Below are 21,134 nucleotides of genomic sequence, written 5' to 3'. Positions count from 1 at the left end.
TATTCAGAATTTATGTTCAGTGTATTTTCCACTTTATGTTACAAGTATTTTATGTTTAGGAGCCATTTATATTTTTCATAGTAAGGCTTATTCTTATCTGTAACTTTATCATACATACCCGCGCTATCATACTGGAGACAAACCCCAGTGCCACATTTCTGGCCCTTTTAAAATTTTATTTTTAAAGCATGGTCTTGCCAATTTGTCCAAGTTGGCCTTAGGATCCTCTTGTCTCAGTCCCTGGAACAGCTGCAATTACAGGCATTCCAAGGTTCAGTCTCTTCCCATTCTAAACAGGGCTGTTCTCTGGCTCTTGTCTATCTTTAATTAGCTATATATGTATACTAAGCATATAAATCTTGTGTATAATGTTGGATGTGTACTTTCACATCTTGTTTATCACATTTTGTTTATCATTATCTTGCTTTTGGTTTTATTTTTTGCTATTCTGTACATGTTTTTGTATAAGCAAATTGGTCCATCTTTTTCTCATACTGATTTCTGTATTTTAATAGTTAAGATGGTTTTCCTTCCTGGCACGGCTCAGAGTAATACAACTTACTTACAACACTTGGATAGGAGAGTTTAATTTCCCTATACTGTATTTGAATGTCAGATCCATTTACATTTATCGAGGTGGAAGTGATGAAATCGACTTTTTCCAGGTGACTTTCCAGTTATGTTAGTTCTGCTGTCTGTTTTGTCTTTTCGAGGCAGGGTTTCACTATGTAATATGAGTTGGCCTGGAACTCCCTTTGTAGCTGTCTTGGTTACTTTTCTTTCATTGCTGAGACAAAATACTTGATGCCCAAAATGAAGTATGAAAATGTTTATTTAACTTACAGTGTTTGGAGGTTTTAGTTCATACTTAGCTGGCTCCAAGGCAGGGTGGTGTGGCTAAGGGACAACCATTTATGGTGGCTGCAAGCATGGAACAAACAGGGTAAAGAGGGCAAAGCACTCCCCCTTCCCTCATTTCTATAGTATGCCAGCTACCTACCTGTGGGGAGGTGCAGTGCTCACACTGCCAATCTCAGCACCACATACCAATTACAAACACTAGTTTGAGCTGCCTCTGTGACTACATGAGGCTTTGGGGAGACACTCAGACAAAAACCATAACATTCCACCACTGATCCCCCAAAGACTCAGGCCCATCCTTTATGCAAAAGACATTTAGTCCATCTCCAAGAGTTGCCAGAGTCCTAACAGTTTCAGCATTGCTGAAAAGTCTGAGTTCCAAGACTACACCACGATGTAAGGAACACTCTCAGCTGAAACCCTATAAACAAATGAAAACAAAGTTAAACATTTCCAACATACAGGAGTACAAAGTGAACATTCCCATTCCGAAAGGTACAAATGGGGGACACAAAGGATTGGGACTAAAGGAAGTCCGAAAGTCAGCAGGGCAAACATCCATGCTCGGCATCTGAAGCAATCTGGTAGTGAGCTCCAGAAGGCTTGGATGACTCCACCCCACATGGCACTTCCAGTGGTTTTAGTTCCCACAGCTTCTATCTGAGGCCCACTTTGACAGCTCTGTAGATCCCATGCTCCTGGCTTTTTCAAACTTCTGGGTTCTCCATTGCACCTTGGCTTCACACAGGTTTACATACTGTCCCGTCAGGGTCACACTGCCTGGCCTCCCAGACCCTCTGAAATCAAGGTGGAAGCGGTTTTTTTAACCTCAAAACTTGAAGTGTATTCTCCATGTTCTAAAACCAGTGCCACATGGGTACTGCCAAGGTCTGCTGCCAGCTGGAGCAGTAGCCAAGTTTTCCTCTCTCTTGGCTGTAGGGGTTGAGTGCTTAGATCACTGAGCACTCTGAAGTTGATTGTGAGGAACAAATTCTCTATGTCACTGCTGTTTTGGAACCTGGTACAGCTGCCACCATTTTGGCACCTCTTGTGGCCTTTACCACCATTCTGGAACATCGTGCTCTGCAGCTTTCTCCTCAAAACAAAGTCTTTCACTTTTGCAGTGTTGAAGCTGTAAAGGAGATCCACCGCCTCTTCCTGTGATACCTACAGGCCGTGATTTTTATTTTTCTGTTCCTTCTCATCAATAGAAAGCTCAGTCTTTACAGTTCACAGCTTTCTGGCCAAACACAACATTTTACATCCTCCTGCTCTTTATTTGCAACATAAATCTGGCTAAAAGCCCCCCGACAATAGCCATGCCACTACCTCAATATTTGACTGCCTTGAAATTTCTTCTGCCAGATGAATCACTCTGCCTCCTTTAATCCTAATCTCAGGCAAAGTCTCTGGGCACAAACAAAACACAGACTTTGTGCCAAGCCATAACACACATTGGAGTCCAACAACCAATATAGTCCTTTTTCCCAGCAAAAACCACCTGAGCCAGGTTTGTACTGGTTTTCTAGTCTTCTGACCTCTGGCCAAATCTCCCCTCAGAACAGCCTAAGCCATTACAGGACTACTCTTCTAAATGGCTTATGGGAAGAGTTTGACAAGGAGATGTCCCACAAGCCATTTAGAATGCTCTTGAACCACATAGTTTTAGTTACAGCAATAATCCCACTCCTAATGTCAAATTCTGCCTTGGTTACTTTAATCATTGCTGAGACAAAACCTTTGATGCCCAATATTAAGGAAGGAAATATTTATTTCACCTCTAGTTTTTGGATCTTTCAGTCCATACTCAGCTGGCTCCAAGGCAGGATGGCATGGCTGAGGGGCAGTCATTCATGGTGACTACAAGCAGCAAGAGCAAACTGCAAAAAGGGCAAAGCATGACTCTTTCCCTCTTATGCAGTATGCCAACTACTCATCCTTGGCCACAGATGCAGCACTCACACCACCAATCCCAGTGCTATATTACACACCAATCGCAAACACTAGATTCTGGTGCTTCCATGACTACATGAGGCTTGGGGGGCCGTCCATACATAAACCGTAACAGTAGCCCTGGCTGACCTTGAACTCACAGAAGCAAGGCCTTGTGCCTTGTGCCTCAGCCTCCCAAGTACTGGGATGACAGGCATGCATACCACCCAGCTTTGTTTTGTTTTTTGAGAGAATATCTTGTCCAGCCTGAAACTCATACATCCTGGGCTAGTGATCCTTCTGTGTTAGACTCCCAAGTGCTGCAATTATATGCCTGTACCACCATGCCTAGTTTACTTCTTACTTTCTAAGGGCTTCATCCTGATAAGACAACCAGATATCCACAGAACAAAGTGAAATTGGAAGTCTTATACTGTATAAAAAATTGTCTTCAAATGAATAATAGACCTAAGTATAATGGCTAGGATATTAATGTCTTCATGGAGAACATAAGCTTGACCATGGATCAGGTAATGATTTATTTAGATATGACACTAAAAACACATATGACAAAAGAGAATATAGCTAAGTGGAACTCATCAAATATTGAATATTTGTATTTCAAAGGTACCATCAAGAAAGTGAAAAGAATTGGAGATTTTTGTAATGTTTTGGGTGTGTTTTTTGTCTTTTTCAGACTGGGTCTTGCTATATGCAGTTCAGGCTGGCTTTGAGCTCACTTTGTAACCTACACTGGCCTGGAATTTGTAACAGTTCCCTTGCCTCAGTCCTGAGTGCTGGGATTATAGGCGTGTGCCACCATGCCTGGCTGATTTTTGTGATTTCTCTTGGGTTCTATTGAATGACTTGCTTTTTCCCCTCAACTTTCCCAACTTCTAGTTCATAGATTTCTGCAGTCTTTCTAATCATTGGCCACTTGTTTATCCGCTTCAGTTTTTTTCTTCCTTCTTTTTTTGTTGTTTATAAATGAATGTGGTTTTGTGTCTCTATACTGTCACTTTAGGATTGTTTTATGAGAAAGTAGAAAAGCTTGTGTTCAGTGTTTAATCCCTCATGAATATCTTCTCTTTTGGAAAGTCTATAGTCAGTATCTCTTCTGTTACTGATGCCCTTTTATTATCTCTCTTTCCCACTCAAATTCCTTATGTCACAGTTTCCCACTTACATCAGTCTCTTATCAATATTTATTACCTTTTTGATGATTTTCCTATTTTTAAATTTTTTTAACACCAGGTACCTTTATTAGAAAAGAAAGTTATGAAATATCTTTACATCTTTCCTTAAGAAATTAGAAATAAAAAGACTAAAACCAAAAACAAATAGAAGAAAATAATAAGGATCAGAAAACACAATCCCTGGGGCTGGGGATTTAGCTCAGCGGCATAAGCGCCTGCCTTGCAAGCAGACAGTCGTGAGTTCGATCCCTGGTACCGATAAAAAAGAAAAATACAAAAAAAAAAAAGAAAAGAAAACAATCCCTTATCAAAATGTCAACACCATTTTTCATTAAAATTAACATGTTCTTACATTTCTTAGAAATACAAAAGACTCAGAATAGTCTAAACAACTTTGATAAAGGAACAGAATTAGAGCTCCAGCCCTCCCCAGTCCCTCGGCTTACCACAAAGGTACTCCAATCATGACAAAACAGCCATGATATCAATATAGACCAACCACCAAGGTACCAATATAAATCCCAGGAAAGATACTCATAACAGACAATTGATTTGGCAAAGATGCAAGAGCAAGTAAGTGAAGAAAGGATTGTACCTTCAATATATATAGTGGAACAACTGAATATCCACATGCAAAAAACCCCAAACCTTACAGCACGTCCAAGAGTGAACTCCAAATGGCTCACAGTGGGTTATTAGTAAAGGCAGGTGTGACCTGAGCTGTTGCTTTGGCTGAGGTCATTCTCTCTGGGACAAAAAGACCAGACAAGATGTAGAAGGAAAGGCAGAGCCTACAGAGGTGTTCAGTAAAGGAAGGCATTGAATTTGCTTCTGAAAAGGCTGTGTGGATGGCAGAGGAGGCCATTAAGCTTTCTTTTTGAATCTTAACTTTTTTATATACATACACATATACATGTTTTTATTTCAGTTTTGTCACTAATGAAATAATACAATGTTTGTACATGTGTGTCTTATTTCACTAATAAGTATGATCTCGAGGTGTATCCATTTACCTATAAAACTGTCCATTTTATCATTCTTTATGGCTGAATAGTATTCTGTTGTATAGAAATATCACATCTAGTTTATCCATTCCTCAGTCAGTGGGCATTTAAGTTGTTTTTATGATCTGGCTATTATAAACTGTGCTGATAAACATGGGTGCACATACATCCATGATGTATGTTTTTAATTCTTTTATGAAGATACCCAGAAGGGGGATAGGTGGGGCAAATGGGACCTCCAATCCTAATTTTTTGAGGAATCTCCACAGTGATTTCCACAGTAGTTGCACCAAGTCTGCATTCCCACTAGCAGTGGAGAAGGGTTCCTTTTTCTGTACAGCTCCTCCAGCATTTGTTATTGGTTGATTTCTTTCTGTTTTTTTTTTTTTTTCCTGGTATCAGGATCGAACTTGCGACCTTGGGCTTGCCAGGCAGGCACTTATGCCGCTAAACTAAATCCTCTGCTTGATTTCTTAATACTAATTGTTTTTTGGGGGATGTGGTGAAATCTTAATGTTGTGTTAATTTGCATCTCTCGAATAACCAGTGCCGCTGAACATTTTTTCACGTTTATATTTGCTTTTGTACTTCTTCATCTGAGAAGTGTATGTTCATCTCAGATGACCATTTTTGGATTGGGTCTTTAAATCTGATTTCCCTAATAATTCATTCAGGAATTTTTTTTCTTTGATTTTCAGTCTACTGTTTCCCTTTGACTGTTTAATTTACTGACTCATTTGATTTCTCTTGTTTCAGAATCTAGTATTTTAGTTTAATAGCTTCATTTATTTTCTTGGTTTTAAGTACGCTTGTGGCTTGGTTTGTTAGTTGTTTAGCATCAGATTTCTTTATGTACTTTGTAAGTTTTAGTTGAACCTGTTTTGTTTTTAAAAAGCTTGATTTTTCTTTCTACCTGCCATGCTCCTCCTTCCCTGTAAGACAGTATAAAATATCTTTTTAAATACTGTATTTATCCATGTAGAGCCTGCTTCTCGTCTCCCTTTCTAGCACATCTTTTATAAACATAAGAACCATCTTATTTTTTATGGATGAAACATATTTTAGGTTCCAAAAAGTCTTGCTCTGAGTTTGTGTCCCTTTTGCCCATTCTCAAAACCTATAGAAAGCAATTTTGTTCTTCTGTCTCCCCTCCCTGGTTCCCTCTCCTGCAGTGCTGGGCACCAAACTCATGGCCCCTTGCACTGTAGAAAAGTGCTCAACCACTGAGTTATGTCCCAAGCTTTTGTTCTTTTTGTTTTCATTTTCTCCTAAAATGTTCCCCAAAGTCTCATGTTCAGAAGTAGAGCTTTTAGTAGATGAGTGGTCATGAAGGCTCTAACTTCATCAGGTTAATCCATTGATCAGATCGTAATTCTGGGGCATTATAGGAGGTACGGTGGTATCTCAGTTCACGAACTTAATTTATACCACAATTCTAGAGAAGATTGCCATGGTTGTGTTTGTCACCTGATGCAATTTACAAACAAAAACAAAATTTTGCATATGCTTCTGTTTGTGAATTGAATTGTTACAAGCAAAGGCATTCCTGAACCAAGGTACCACTGTATTGGAAACATAGGAGGTAAGAGCCTTATTGTAAGCAGTAGGTGATAGAGTGTCAGTTTTGGGATCATACCTTGCCTCTGGCCCCTTCTGGCTTTTTTCTTTGCCTCTTGGCTGCCGTGAAATAAGCCACATGCACTTTTGCCATGATGTTTCTGCCTTACTGTGGCCCAAAAAGCAACAGAGCACAGTCGAGTGTTCAGCCAACCTCTGAAACCATGAGCCAAAATAAACCTTTCCTCCTTTGTTTTTCTCAGAGATTTGGTCTCAGCAAGAAATCTGACTCATATACTCCTCTTATTCTGTGGCGTTGGCTTTCAGAATTGAACTGGGAGGAAGAAAGGGAGTGAAAATAGACTTGAATGGTGCTGCTGTAATCCAGCTACATGTCATAGCTTACATGCAGATGTCAGCATTTTGTGCTACACATGAGTGCATTTGTTTAGAGGCCCTCGGAGAACCTTTTGCTTCTCTGACGTAGATAAAATGCTTCATGTTTCGCTTCTCCCAAGAGTTTTCTTCTCTTTGTTTTCTCCTGTTGTGGCACCTGCCCACAAGGATTCTTTTACTTCTTGAACCTGTGACCTTGGTATATTGTTGAGTTCCATTGAATATACTTAGGGCTGAAGTTATATTTGGCTAAAGGAAAGTGCATACATTCTTTTCGTTCACAAATTTTTACTTCAGAGAACTTCAAACCTACAGAAGAGTTGAAGGCATGAGAGTTTGTATCTAATACGTCCTTTCTTAAATTTGCCAAATTTTTTATTTATTTATTTTTTTTTTGTCTTTTTCCTTTTTATCGGCACCAGGGATCGGACTCACGACTGCCTGCTTGCGAGGCAGGTGCTTATGCCACTGAGCTAAATCCCCAGCCCCTAATTTGCCAAATGTTAATATTTTCCCCTATTTGCTCATATTTTCTTGGCTGAACTGAGAATCCTAATACAGTCATTATATTACTTCATCCCGAAGTACTTTTGTATGGACCTCCAAAAATGAGACTTTCTTTTACATATTTGCACAGAAAATTTATTCTTATGTTTACCACATTTTTAGGCCATATGCAGATTTCCCCAGATGTTCCTTTTTTCCTCTTCTACGATCCAATCAAAATTTCAGCTATTTTTCTTGTATCTTTTCTCAGGAATAGTCTTCCCTGGTTTTGCTTTTTATAACATTGGGCTCATTCCACTAATTTCCAGAGAGATATGAAAGAAATATCTGTCTCTAAATTGAGAGGGCATCAACAATCCAAACAGTAACTCTGACGAGTCCAACTTGGCAAGAAAAAGATTAGTAGGGGTTACATGCAGAGCAGTGGATGACATGAAGGCTATAGCATGACTGAAGTTACCAACCTTCATTTGTTACGTTAGTGGTTTTATAGGGCTCTAAAGTAAACAGCAAAAGGCAGAAACAAGAAGGCCTTAGGAAAGGTTAGGTGAATTCTGTTCCTATCCTGTCCTTATAGGGAGCTGTGCTAGTCTCAGCAAGTGCTGTCTATGAGTGTCCTGTATGAGTCCAGATGAAAACACTAGAGCTCATGACAGTGCCTCCTACAAGTCGAACTGGAGGTCTAGAGCCCACGAGAAGGACTCTTGCCAGGCTGTTTTACAAATCTGTGCTGGGAAACCCCAAAGGTCAGCGGTGGAAGCTAGAAAGTCTATGCCAGCAGGGTGAAGGAGCTGTGCTGGTAGGTTGAGGGTTCTACACTGGAGCTGAGAAGTTACATTCAAAATAAGGACCAAGGCTGTCCTGAAATGTACTGCAGCCATCCTCAGTGACAAAAAGGCCCCAAGTTCCCCCAACAATGAGAACAGTAGAGTATGTGCCAGAAAGCCAGCATGACAAGTTTCTCCTGGAGATTAAACAGCACACATCTTCCCCTCCGGCGCCAGGAAGCAATGCTTGATGTCAGGACCAGAGCTCCCACAAAGTGAACCACAGCTACTCTCACCAACAAGGTCCCAAGCTGCTCTAATGATAATGGCCAGAGTCATATTGGGGAAGCTGGTCGTGATGAGCTCCACCAGGACTAACAGCTCGAATAACAACAGTTAGAAGAACCTACATCGTGTAACTCTTTTTCTCCATGTGTCTATTTATACTGGCAACTTTCCTTAGATGGGCTATCTACGCACAACACTTTTTGATTTAATTGAGCTGATGTTAAGTTGACCACCAGTTTTTAATCCATAACAGTGCATTCTGTTTTTCAGTATCTTATTAAGAATTTTTGTATCTGTATTCATTAAGGACATTGGCCTGTAGTTTTCCTTTTTGGTTGAGTGCTCTGGTTTTGGAATCAGGGTAATACTAACTTAGCTCTAGAAATGACTTTGGAAGAATTACTTCCTTTTCAATGTCCTAAAAAGTTTCAGAATTAGTGGCATTAGTTTTTCTCTAAAATTTCTGTAGAGTTCAACTGAGAATCCATCAAGGCCTGGGCTTTTCTTTTTTTTAATAAATTTTTAATTACACTTTCAATTTCATTGACTGATACCAGGTTATTTAGAATTTTTATATCTTCTTGATTTGGTTTTGTCAGCTGAATTGTGTCTAGGAATCTATCCATATTTTTTTCTTTTTGTTTTCCATCTTGTTAGAATATAGGTTCCCATAGTAGTAGTAATAATCTTCTGAATTTCTGTAGGACCTGTTGTGGTTTCCCTCATTTCATTCCTAATTGCTTGAATTTCTGAAGGATTTTTTCCCTCTCTTTGAGTTTGGTTAATGGTTTATCGATTTTTATTCTTTGAAAGAACCAGCTTCTTGATTTGTTGATTCCTTGTTTTTGTTGTTGTCTCAATTGCATTAATTACTGCTCTTTATAATTTCCTCCCTCAGGGCTGGGGATTTAGCTTAGTGGCATAAGCGCCTGCCTTGCAAGCAGGCAGTCGTGAGTTCAAGCCCCGGTACCGATAAGGAAAAAGACAATAATAATAATAATAATAATAATAATAATAATTTCCTTCCTCATATAAGCTTTGGGTTTGATTTGTTCTTTTTCTAGAAGTTTGAGGTTCAGCATTAGGTTGTTTATTTGAGTTTGTTCTGTTTTCCAAATGTGAGAATTCATCATCATAAATTTCTTTCTTAAGATTGCCTTCATTGTGTCTCACAAGTTTTGGTATATTGTATCAACATTGTCTTTTAATGGTATATACTGTGTAATTTCATGTTTAATTTCCTCTGTGACCCATTGGTTATTCACAAGTGTGTTGTTTAATTTCCATATGTTTGTGGAAATTTCTTCCATATGTTTATGTAAATGTTTCCATATGTTTCTTTTGTTGTTGATTTTCAGTTTCATTGTGTTATGCTCAGATAGTGTGTGAGAAATGATTTCAGTTCTTCTGCATTTGCCTGAACATGTATTGTGGGCTAGTATGTGGTCTGTTTGGAGAATGTCGTGTGTGCAACTGAGAAAAATATATATTCTGATGTTTTGGGGGGAATATTCTGTAGATATCTACCAGATTCATTTGTTCACAGGCTTGGTTTAATTATATTTCTTTGTTGATTTTGGGGGGGGGGGTTGGTTGATCTGTTTGTGAGAGAGTGGGTATCAAGGTTCCCCCACTGCAATTGTACTAGTGCTTATTTGGTTATACCTGTCTGTTAATACTTGTTGTTTGTTTGTTTTTTTATACTGAAACTGAAACTCAGAACCTTGTGCTTGTCATGCAGGTGCTTATGCCACTGAGCTATATCCCCAGCCCTGTTAATTCTTTTTTTTTTTTTTTTTTTTTTTGTCTTTTTCATTTTTATTGGTACCGGGGATCGAACTCACAACCTGCTTACGCCGCTGAGCTAAATCCCCAACCCCTGCCCTGTTTTTACATAAAACAATTCTTGTTTTATGTAATTGAGTGCACCAGTATTTAGTGCATATATATTTATGATTCTTCTTGAAGTTTTCCCTTAACAAGTATGTAGTGAACTTCCTTGTCTCATTTGATCAGTTTTGGCTTAAAGTTTATACTGTCTGGAAATAGCTCCTTGTCTTGGTTACTTTTCTCTCATTGAGACAAAATACCTGATGCCCAAAATGAAGGTAGGAAATGTTTATTTAGCTGACAGTTTTTGGAGGTTTTAGTCCATACTCAGCTGGCTCCAAGGCAGGCTGGTATGACTAAGGGACAGCCATTCATGGCAGCCCCAAGCAACAAGAGCAAAAACAGCAAAAAAGGGGGAAAACATACCTCCTTTCCTCCCTTATATTCTATATCACCTAGCCAACCCTGAGTGGGTACAGCACTCACATTGCTAATCCCACAAATCAATCACAAACATTATACTCAGCTGCCTCCATGACTGCATGAGGCTTTGGGGAGACACTCAGACACAAACCATAACATTCCACCAGTGGTCCCCCCAAAGACTCAGGCCCATCTTTTATGCAAAAGTCCATCTCCAAGAGTTGCCAAAGTCCTGAAAGTTTCAGCATTGCTTAAAAGTCTTGAGTTCCAAGTCTGTACTGAGATTTAAGGCAAACTCTTAGCTGAAACCCTATGAACAAATGAAAACAAAGTTAAACACTTCCAACATGCAGTGGTGCAAAGTGAACATTCCCATTCCAAAGGTATAAATGGGGGACACAAAGGATTGGGACCAAAGGAAGTCCAAAAGTTAGCAGGGCAAACATTAAGGCCTATAGTTCTATGCTCAGCATCTGAAACAATCTGATAGTGAGCTCCAGAAGGCTTGGGTGACTCCACCCCCACGGCACTTCCAGTGGTTTTAGTTCCCACAGCTTCTATCTGAGGCCCACTTTGACAGCTCTGTAGATGATCCATGCTTCTGGCTTTTTCAGACTTCTGGGTTCTCCATTGCACCTTGGCTTCACACAGGTTTACATACTGTCCCGTCAGGGTCACACTGCCTGGCCTCCCAGACCCTCTGAAATCAAGGTGGAAGCGGTTTTTTTAACCTCAAAACTTGAAGTGCATTCTCCATGTTCTAAAACCAGTGCCACATGGATGCTGCCAAGGTCTGCTGCCAGCTGGAGCAGTAGCCAAGTTTTCCTCTCTCTTGGCTGTAGGGGTTGAGTCCTTAGATCACTGAGCATTCTGAAGTTGATTGTGAGAAGCAAATTCTCTATGTCACTGCCGTTCTGGAACCTGGTACAGTTGCCACCATTTTGGCACCTCTTGTGGCCTTTACCACCATTCTGGAACATGATGCTCTGCAGCTTTCTCCTCAAAACAAAGTCTTTCACTTTTGCAGTTTCAAGACTGCAAAGGTTCGAGACTTGCCCCTTTCTGTGATGTCTTCAGGCCATCTTTTATGTTCTCCTGTTTCTTCTCAGCAGTTAAGATATCTCAGCTGTATGTTTACTGGAACTTCCTTTCTGGCCAAAATCATATTTGAAATCATTCTTCTGGCCTCTTTGCTCTTTGGTGTTGGGGGGAGGATTTACCAGGGATCAAACTCACAACCTCATGCTTGCCAGGCAGGCACTTGTGCCACTAAGCTAAACCCTTGACCTCGGCTTTTGCTCTTGATTCACAACATAAATCTGGCTAAAAGCCCCCAGCAATACCACCTCAACATTTAACATGCCACCACCTCGACATTGAACTACCTTCAGATTTCTTCTGTCAGGTTATTTAGTCCACCGCCCTTAATTTCAGTCTCATGCAAAGTCTCTGGACACAAAAATGTAGACAAACTTTCTACCAAGCCCTATCACACATTGTCTGAAGTCCAATAACCAATACAGTCCTTCTTCCTAGCAGAAACTTACTGAACCTGTCTTTCCTGGCAGGATTTCTATCAACCTTCTGGTCTGAGCTCTGACCAGAATCTCCCGTAGAGATCTTTCTATGGATCACATGTCCTGTATTAAAGAGTAGCTGTTCCATGGCTACTCTTTTAGGTGACATCTCTGAACCTTTCCAAACTCTTCCCACAAGTCATTGTTAAATGTCGATGTCGCTCCCGGCCGGCAGGAAGGACACACGACAAAGTCTGGCAGTGGACAACCTTTTCTTTTATTTTCCTTCTCCGTACAGCCTGCCCTGGGATCGCTCCCAGCCGAAGCCTCCTTTGGTCCGCTCCCCGCGGCTCCTTCTGGGCTTCTACTTCCGGGCTTCTTCTTCCCCCCCAGGGGTGGCACCAGTATATATACGGATACAGTGTCCAATCATGTTAAAGTAAGCAAGGCAAGCTGATTGGCTAACATCATCAGTTGCCAGGCAGACTATATTGTTGAGCGGGTTGCTTACGCGGTAAGCAAGAAACTAACGTGCTCGATGGGAGGGGTAATCTACCTCAGGCTTTACTCTTTACTACAGGCCTCACGTCCGCCAAGTGAGGCGACCGGGCTCGGGGCTGCGGCTCCCAACAGTTAAAGGCACTTGAACCTCATGTTTAGGTATAGTCACAGCACTGGCCCCACACTGATACCAATTTTTTGTTGCTGAGAATGTCTGCAGTTCACTTTGGGAGAGCTGTGGTCCTTAGCTTGAACATTGTTTCCAGACTCTGAAGGGGAAGATGTGCTATTCAATCTTCTGGAGAAGCTTGTCATGCTGACTCCTGGAACTTGGCTGTTGTCATCATTGCAGGAGCTCGGGACCTTATTGTCACTGACGATGGCTATAGTACTTTTTAGGAGAGCTCTTGTTCTTACTTTGAGCACTGCTTCCTGGCTCTAGTGCAAAACCCACAGTCTACTGGCACAGATCCTTCATCCCACTGGCATAGACTTTCTAGCTTTCACCACTGACCTTTGGGCTTTCCCAGCACAGTTCTATGAAACAGAGTTGCATGAGACATTGTCTTGGGCTTTAGGTCTTCAACTGGACTTGTGCAGGACATTGCTATTAGATCCAGGGCCTCAGCTGGATTCTTTGGCTCTTTAGTGTATGGACAGATTTCCTGTACTGTTTTTGTGTTTGAGTCTTTGGGTGACTATTATAAAATAATTCTGTAAATCAATGTCCTGTATTAAATTGTTTTCCTTGCATACCCTGACTACAAGACTTTATTTAATAGAAACTTTGTTATGCATAGCCTATAAGAAGTCATGATTTAGGTGAAAACTTCACAGGATGAAATCCTGCCTCAGCCTCCCTCAGGGCTCAGATTATACATGTGCGCCATTGTACTTGGCATTCTCTTTCTGGACTTAGATGATAGCTACATGGATGCAATAAGTCTACTTACAAACAAGTTCTGTTCCAAAAAACTGTTGTCAGATTCATTCATAATCTAACAGAGTGAGTCTTACACAGTACATCTGTGAAAGTTTGCAATGTGAGTGTTTGTAAATCAGGGACTTGCTGTATTTGCCTTATAGTGAACTGCTAAGCTGTGCATCTATTTCATGTGCTTTTCTGAATATTTTATTTTCAAATATCATTTTTAAACTGATGTACGTACAACACTGGAAGGCTGGGACAGGAGAAGTGCTAGTTCAAGACAAATTGGGGCAACTTGGTGAGACCGTGCCTCAAAATAAAAGATGTAAAAAGCTCTGAAGATGTAGCTCAGTGCAAAGGCCCTGAATTCAATCCCGGTACCAAGAAATAATCTAAAAAACAGACAATTAGTTTTTATAAAGAAAAAAAAGTTTGATTACAGTATGCTTTAATGTTATTTCCTTTATATTTCTTCTGTTTGGAGTTGTTGAAAATCTTAGGTCCATGGAATTATAGTTTTCATCAAATTAAAAAATTTTTCAGCCACTGTTTCCATTTGTTCCAACCCTCACTTTGAAACACCTGTTATTCATATAGGAGGCTACTTGAAGTTTCATAGCTAACTGATATTTCTTTAATTTTTAAGATTTTGTTTTCTCTTGTGTGTTTCTTTTGGGTAGTTTCTGTTGCTTTGCTTTTCAGTTCAGTATATTTTTCTGAGGTCTAATGTATTAATCCTACTCAGTGTATTTCATTTCAGATATTGTTTTAGGTCTTTTTTAATGAATTCCAGGTCTGTTCTTAATTAATTTTTGAGGCAAGATCTCACTATGCAATTCAGGCTGATCTTAAGTTCCCTTTGTAGCCCAGGCTGATCTCAAACTTGCAGTGATCCTCCCATCTCAGCCTATCAGTGCTGGAATTACAAGCATGTGCCACCATGCCTGGCATTGTGCTTAATTTTTAAAATATGGAAAACTGCTAATTGATAGTTCAATTTAACTTTTTTAAATTTTTAAAGAGAATAAAACAAACAGGACAAAGCAAATCAGAACAGAACAATGCAAGCAACACAGCACTTCACAGCAAGACAACAGGACATCAACAGTGGCTGCCATAATGTCTCTAGTTTTCTTTGAAATAGTAGACCCTACAATATCAAACATAACAAAATAGTATAAAACCATTCAAAAAAATGAAAGCAGTACAGGACTTCAAAACCAGATAACAGGAAATGAAAAATGGCTCCCATAATATCTCATTTTCCTCAAAAAAAAGTTGTCCGTACCATCACACATAGTAAAATCAACTAAAACACAACAGAATAGAACAAATCAAAACAGAAGATCAAAAGCATGGCAGGACTTCTAAACAAGATGATAAGAAATCAGCAATGGCTACCATAATGTCTCATTTTCTTCAGAATAGCTGTTCATACCATCACATATAGTAAAATCAAACAAAACAATAAAATCAATTGAATGAAAGCATTGTAAGACTTCAAAGCAATATAATAGGAAACCATGATTACCATAATATATCATATTATATCTAAAATAGCTGCCCCTATATCAGATAATAAAATCTAACAAAACAAGACAGAAAAAAGCCAAACCTAACAAAATTGTGAAAACAATACAAGAATTCAAAACAGAACAATAAGAAATTAACAGTAGTTACCACCTTTCCCTCCCAGGTGTTTCCTCCACTATCACTCTTAAAATAACTATTTTGCTTTTGGATCCCACTAACTCCTTGTTTCTTATTCTAGGGTTCACGCCTATGAGTTCAAACTGATTCGCCCATGAAATGATCTCCAGTTGAATCCATTTACCTACAGGAGCCTTGAGATTATTCTACTTTATAGTTGGTAGCTTTCCACTGCATGAATATACCATATCTTTCCTATCTATTCTGCAGTTGATGGGGAAGTTACTATTGCCTTTTTTCTGGTTTCCTGTCACATGGAACAATTGTTTTTTCTCCTTTGATTTTCAGTCTGTGAATTTCCTTTCCATTTAAATGTGTTTCTTGTATACAGTGTATTGATGAATCATGTTTCTTGATCACTTTCCCTGTGTTTTCTTTTTATTGCTGACCTAAGGCCATCTACATTAATGGTTACAATCAACATACATTGATTTGTCTCTGCCATGCTATCCTGTTGTAGAAGCCCACTTTTTCATTCAATTGCCTGTCTTGTTTGGTGATCCTCTTCTGCTGCTGTTCCTGGAACCATGGTCATCTTTATCTCTCTCTAGAATATCCTTTGGCACTCTCTGTAGGGTGGGTTTGGTAGTCATGAATTCCTTCAGTTGTTCTTTATCATGGAAGTATCATTTTTCCATCAGTTTTGAAAGATAAGTTTTTCTGGGTAGATCAATCTGGGTTGGAATCTGTTTTCTTTCAGGGTTTGAAACACTTCCCTCCAAACTTCTTCACTTGATAGTTTGTGTTGATAAGTTTGCTGTGATTCTGATTGGTCTTCCTTTATAGGTGATCTGTTTCTTTTCTCTAACAACTTTTAATATTCTGTTCTTGTGCTGAATTTCTCAGACCTTGATATGTCTGGATGTAGATTTACTTTGGTTATGCCTAGTTGGAATGCTATATGCCTCACTTACGTGCAGGCCAGATCCATTTCCCATGTTTGGGAAGTTTTCTCCTATTGTATAAATAGCCTTTTAATTTCATTTGTTTTGACCCCTGGTTCTTCACCTACCCTATCACCCTTAAATTAATGCTTCTTTGCATCATCTTGCAGCCATTGAGTTGCTATTTCCTGATTCTGTGTTATTTTTAAGAGATCTTTCCTTTCAGGATCACTAGGTGTAATCCTATCTTTAAGGTTTGAAAGTCTATCTTCAGTCTCTTTCAAATGGTTTTGCCAGCTTTCGATTGAATTTTTAATTTCCTTGCATCTCTCTTTGAATCTGTTTCATGCCTTGTAATTCCTTTCTATATTCATTCAAGGTTTCCATCATTTTTGTATGCTCCTCTTTTTGTTTTATGTCTTCTTTAGACATGCTGAGCAATTCTTTCAGTAAGTTTGTGATTTCTTCTTTTACCTGAGACACATATGATTTGACTGCTTTTACAATCTCATAAAGTTGTTTCTTTACTTCAGTTGCTATCCTCTCAAAGATTTCAGTTGTGTGACTTCCATTTTCTTCCATAACTGTATCTCCCAGACTTATTCTGTGTGGGCTAGAGGTCTGAGATTGTCTTTTGCTCCATTGTCTTACATTCTCCTGGGTTTTTCCCAGCAAGCTGGTTGTGCACCCCAGTCACTTCCTACGTTGGCTATCCCTCCAGCCTATAGGGGTATGGGACAGGTAACTGGGTTCCTTTAACCCCATATTTACAGGGAGGTAGCAGGGCATGGAGCAGACTTCTTCAGACCTGTGCAGCTACACTGGGGCTTCCCTGATGATCAGGAGTGCATGGAGGTAAGGCTGCTTCTTTCAGCCTGTGCATCTACACTTTGACTCGCGCAATGGTGGCATACACATGGGTATGTTTGTCTGATTCCACTACTGGGTGATGACTGCCCAAAGGAACCAAGGGCCTCCAATGGTGGCCTACAGGTGCACAGGGCTTACCTGCCTGTGTGTCCCTGCTCCTGTTAGCAGCCTGCAGAAAGGAGCCTTCAGGTGGCAGCTCCCTGCAGGTGGAGGCAGATCTGCTGACTCTCTCTACCTGTACTGGCCACCTACAGGAAAGGGCCTTCCAGTGGTAACACCTGGCATGTGGAGGCAGATCTGCTGGCTCTGGGCACCTATAGGAAAGGGTTCTCTGCTAATTCTAGCATCTAGATCAACTTCAGTTGATTTTCAAATGATTGCTTATTCTGTATACTGCAGAACGTCTTTTTCTTCCTCTTTGCATTCCTGATCATCTTTGAATAGGGTTATGCATTTCAAACATTATGGTGGGGATTGTGTGCTAGGTATTTTCATATTCCTCTAAATCTTTCTGGAATTTTTAAAGGAGTGATTTAGTCACTTGGAAACTATTTGATCCTCTGAAGTCTCACTTCATGATTTGTTAAGTAGTCTGTCATCATGCCCATCTGGTTTACTTGACTGGTGAATTAATTAATGGTCAACTGCTAACACCCAACTGAAATGAATCAGTAGTATGGAGGGCCCACCTGAGGACTGTGGCCAACAGCATAAAAGCAGAACTGGAGGGGAAGATGGTGTGCTGTTGATCCTCATGGAGAAGTTTGTCATGCTGGATTTTCTCGCATGAACTCAGCTATTCTCATCTGAGAAAAAGCTTGGGTCCTCACCATCACCGAGGATGGCTATGGTTCTCTGAGGGGGAACTCTGGTCCTTACCTTTGAGTATAGATTCCTGGCTCCAGTGCAGATCCCTCAACCTGACTGGCATAGATCCTTCATCCCACTGGCACAGACTTTCCAGCTTCCGTCTCTGACCTTTGGGCCTTCCCAGTGCATATGCTTGATACAGACTTAATGGGAGACATTGTTGTGGGCTTCAGGTCTCCAGCTGGGCTCGTGGAGGACTCTAGTTCTTTAGATGGACTCATGCAGGACATTGCTATGGAATCCCAACCCTCAGTGCATGGACAGATTGCTTACTCTCTTCTGCATTCACCTTTTGGGTGAATGTTATAAAATAATCCTATAAATTATGTGCCCTGTATTAAATTTATTCCTTTGTAAACTCACAACACTTGCATTCTAAGTAAAACATTCCTGAATACTCAGAACTATGTGAATTACATTTTCATAGTGTGTAAATGGGAGCCAGCACTGGTGGCCAGTATGAGTGTTCTGTCTCTCTAATCCATTCTTTCCCTAGTCTTGGGATATTGTATTTCTTCATCACGTGCTGCTGCCAGTACTCTGCAGAGCACTTTGAAAGCAACCCTCTGCACACCTCTAGGTTTTTCTATGCTGCTTTGTTCTCTGGAATTGTGTCCTATGATCTCTAGGTTCTGTCCTGGTCTCCCTAGGTTTTCAGCCCCATCTTCTCAACTAGGGAAGACCTTGACACTCTGCCTCATTTCTCTGACTTCCCACCGTAGCCTAGAAATTTTCTTAAGGCAGTCCTTAAAGTTCACTTGATTTGTTTCCTGAATCTCAGGAATACGCTCTTATATTCCCTGACATCTAGTGTCTTGAAAATAGTTTGTTTATCCCCCTGAGCTTATTTGAAGTGAGAATATCAACCAGTCCTTTTTATTCCACTTTGGCTGAAAGAAGTTTCCACACAGGATTTTGAGAGGTGAATAAGGCCTCTCCCCTCCCCAGTACTGAGAATTGAACCCAGAGCTTTTATACTGAGCTGTATGCACAGTCCTGTCTTTTATTTTGAGAACAGAATCTCTTGAATCACAGAGTTGGCTAGGCTGAGCTTGAACTGGCCATTCTCCTGCCTCAGTCTCTCAAAGTTCTGGGATTACAGGCATTTGCCAATATACACACATGCCTGTAAAGAAAAACATCAATTTTTTAAAAATTTTAAATTCTATTCATGATAAATGTCTCGGTCTAAATAAGTTTTCTGTCACCCTTACAGCTTGTCTCTGAATATTGATTTACCACCCAACCCAGACTTATTGAAAGCAACCATTAGTGATATAATTGAGGTATCAGACACCACAGAAACATCCCCAGCACTGGACAACATTAACACTGCTGCCAGGCAACCTGGATTAGAGGACGCTGAAGTTGAATGTGGGAGTAAGTATATGATCTGTACTATGTCAGTGATTTCTCATTTTGTCTCCCTTTGAAATGAAATACCTAAATCAGTTCCTCCAAGAATATTCTATGCAGTAGTTTAATTTTTAAATTTAGTTCAGAATATTTAGGGTTTTTAGCCTTATTTTGGCATGAGAACATTGAAATATTTAAGATAATGTAATTAAGGCCATTAATCCATTAATTGTATGTCTCATTTATAAATCATGAAGCCTTTATGAGTTTTCTTTCTTTGTTTTTACTTCATTTCTTGAGTACAAATTAAGGAAAAAAGTATATTTAAGATAGAGGATTGAATAAATATCTCAACATTATATTAGCTCTTGGAAGGATTAATATTGTTGCCTAGTCCCACAAGAAGAAATAATACATAAAGAATGCTTCTTTCCTTAATTTTTTCAGAGGCTAAAAGAAGGTAAATTGTTCACTGAAAATATCTATATATTTGAGGATTTCGTCTGAGCAGAAGATGTGAACTGTTCTTAAGAATTTTCTGTTGAAATTTAGTGTAACGTGTATTCTCTTAAAGCAGCTTGTATTTATGTGGTTTTTGCCAACTTTGATTCTGTTGCAGGCTACAATTAGATATGGTATTTAAATAACTCACAGGAAACTGCCGGTTAGTGCTGTCATCTCTAAAGACCATACAGTACAGCAATAGTATATAGTAATTTAGGAATAAGAAGTGTTAGTGAAAAGTCACACAATCCTGTTTAGTAAGACATATTGCAGTGCTACTGGTGAGTGAAACTGAAAATTTGTTCTTCCCTATGTAAGCACTACAAATACATGGCTAAACAAATGTACCAACTACCAATACCATGGTAGTTGCTTTTATTGACATCTGCCTTTTTTTTTTTTTATACCAGTGATCAAACTTACAACCTCGTACTTGCCAGGCAGGTGCTTGTGCTGCTGAACTATATCCTTGGCCATATGTAAAGTATCTTGTTAGTCTAAGGTCAGGGCACCTTCATTTATTAATGGCAACTTTAGTGTAATACAGATTTTTTTCAAAAACAATAAGTTAGGTTAAGACAATTAGGGTAAGAAAGTCTCTTTTACTATTTCTTGGTACTTTTTTTTTTTTTTTACTTCAGTTTTAACAGGCTTGACCTGAATTGTACTTACTGTTAGAATCACTTGCTCTTTGTTACTTGACAAATGTGAGACATTACAAACTGTCAGAATTTAGATTTAACCATTTCTAGTGTAAAAGTGTTTCCAAGTTAAAATAAAAAGTCTCCTTCATAGAGATAGATTTCAGTTACATTCCATTTTGTGTCATTATGTGAATTCAAGTAGCTTAGTTTCTTCAGCGTTGGAATAGTATTATATTAGCAAACATTGAGTACAGAGTCATTAGCAGATTATACTGTTAGGACAACATATGAACCAGAATGCCTAGAAAAGAAAAGATAAATGAGATGTAATAACTCTTGAAAGTCTCTGTTACAGAATTTTTAATGTTGCTTTATTAATGAATCATAGGTGAGCATTTGCAAGTAAGCAAATTTTGCATCAATATAGAGAAGAAGAGTATGTTTTCCATAGAATAGAAATAGATGCATAAAGGTTAAGGAGCTCCTGAATACAGAAAGTATTCAAGAGCCTGAATACTGTTGAGATGGTTCCCGAAGAAATTCTTCCATAATGTAAGGGTTTTGTTCAGTTGAGATTTATTTGCTTAAA

The 21,134-nt window shown here is 39.4% G+C and overlaps 1 protein-coding gene across 8 annotated transcripts in view; it reads left to right on the top strand.

Annotated features, from left to right (window-relative positions):
• Epb41l5 (erythrocyte membrane protein band 4.1 like 5) overlaps nt 1-21,134 on the top strand; it is a 131,887-nt gene that overhangs the window by 75,631 nt on the left and 35,122 nt on the right. For all 8 annotated transcript variants that reach the window (XR_010050760.1, XM_063258938.1, XM_063258939.1 and 5 more), the window contains exon 17: nt 19,258-19,421. Coding sequence is in view for 7 of the 8 variants with exons in the window: in XM_063258938.1 (XP_063115008.1) it covers nt 19,258-19,421 (164 nt within the window). In the remaining variant the exon portion in view is untranslated. The remainder of the gene's footprint in view (nt 1-19,257; nt 19,422-21,134) is intronic.

The sequence above is a fragment of the Cavia porcellus genome, unplaced genomic scaffold (assembly GCF_034190915.1).
Source record: "Cavia porcellus strain 051 isolate PalLab524CR breed Dunkin Hartley unplaced genomic scaffold, mCavPor4.1 scaffold_12, whole genome shotgun sequence".
NCBI lineage: Eukaryota > Metazoa > Chordata > Mammalia > Rodentia > Caviidae > Cavia > Cavia porcellus.
This window is presented reverse-complemented; position numbering and strand designations above follow the sequence as displayed.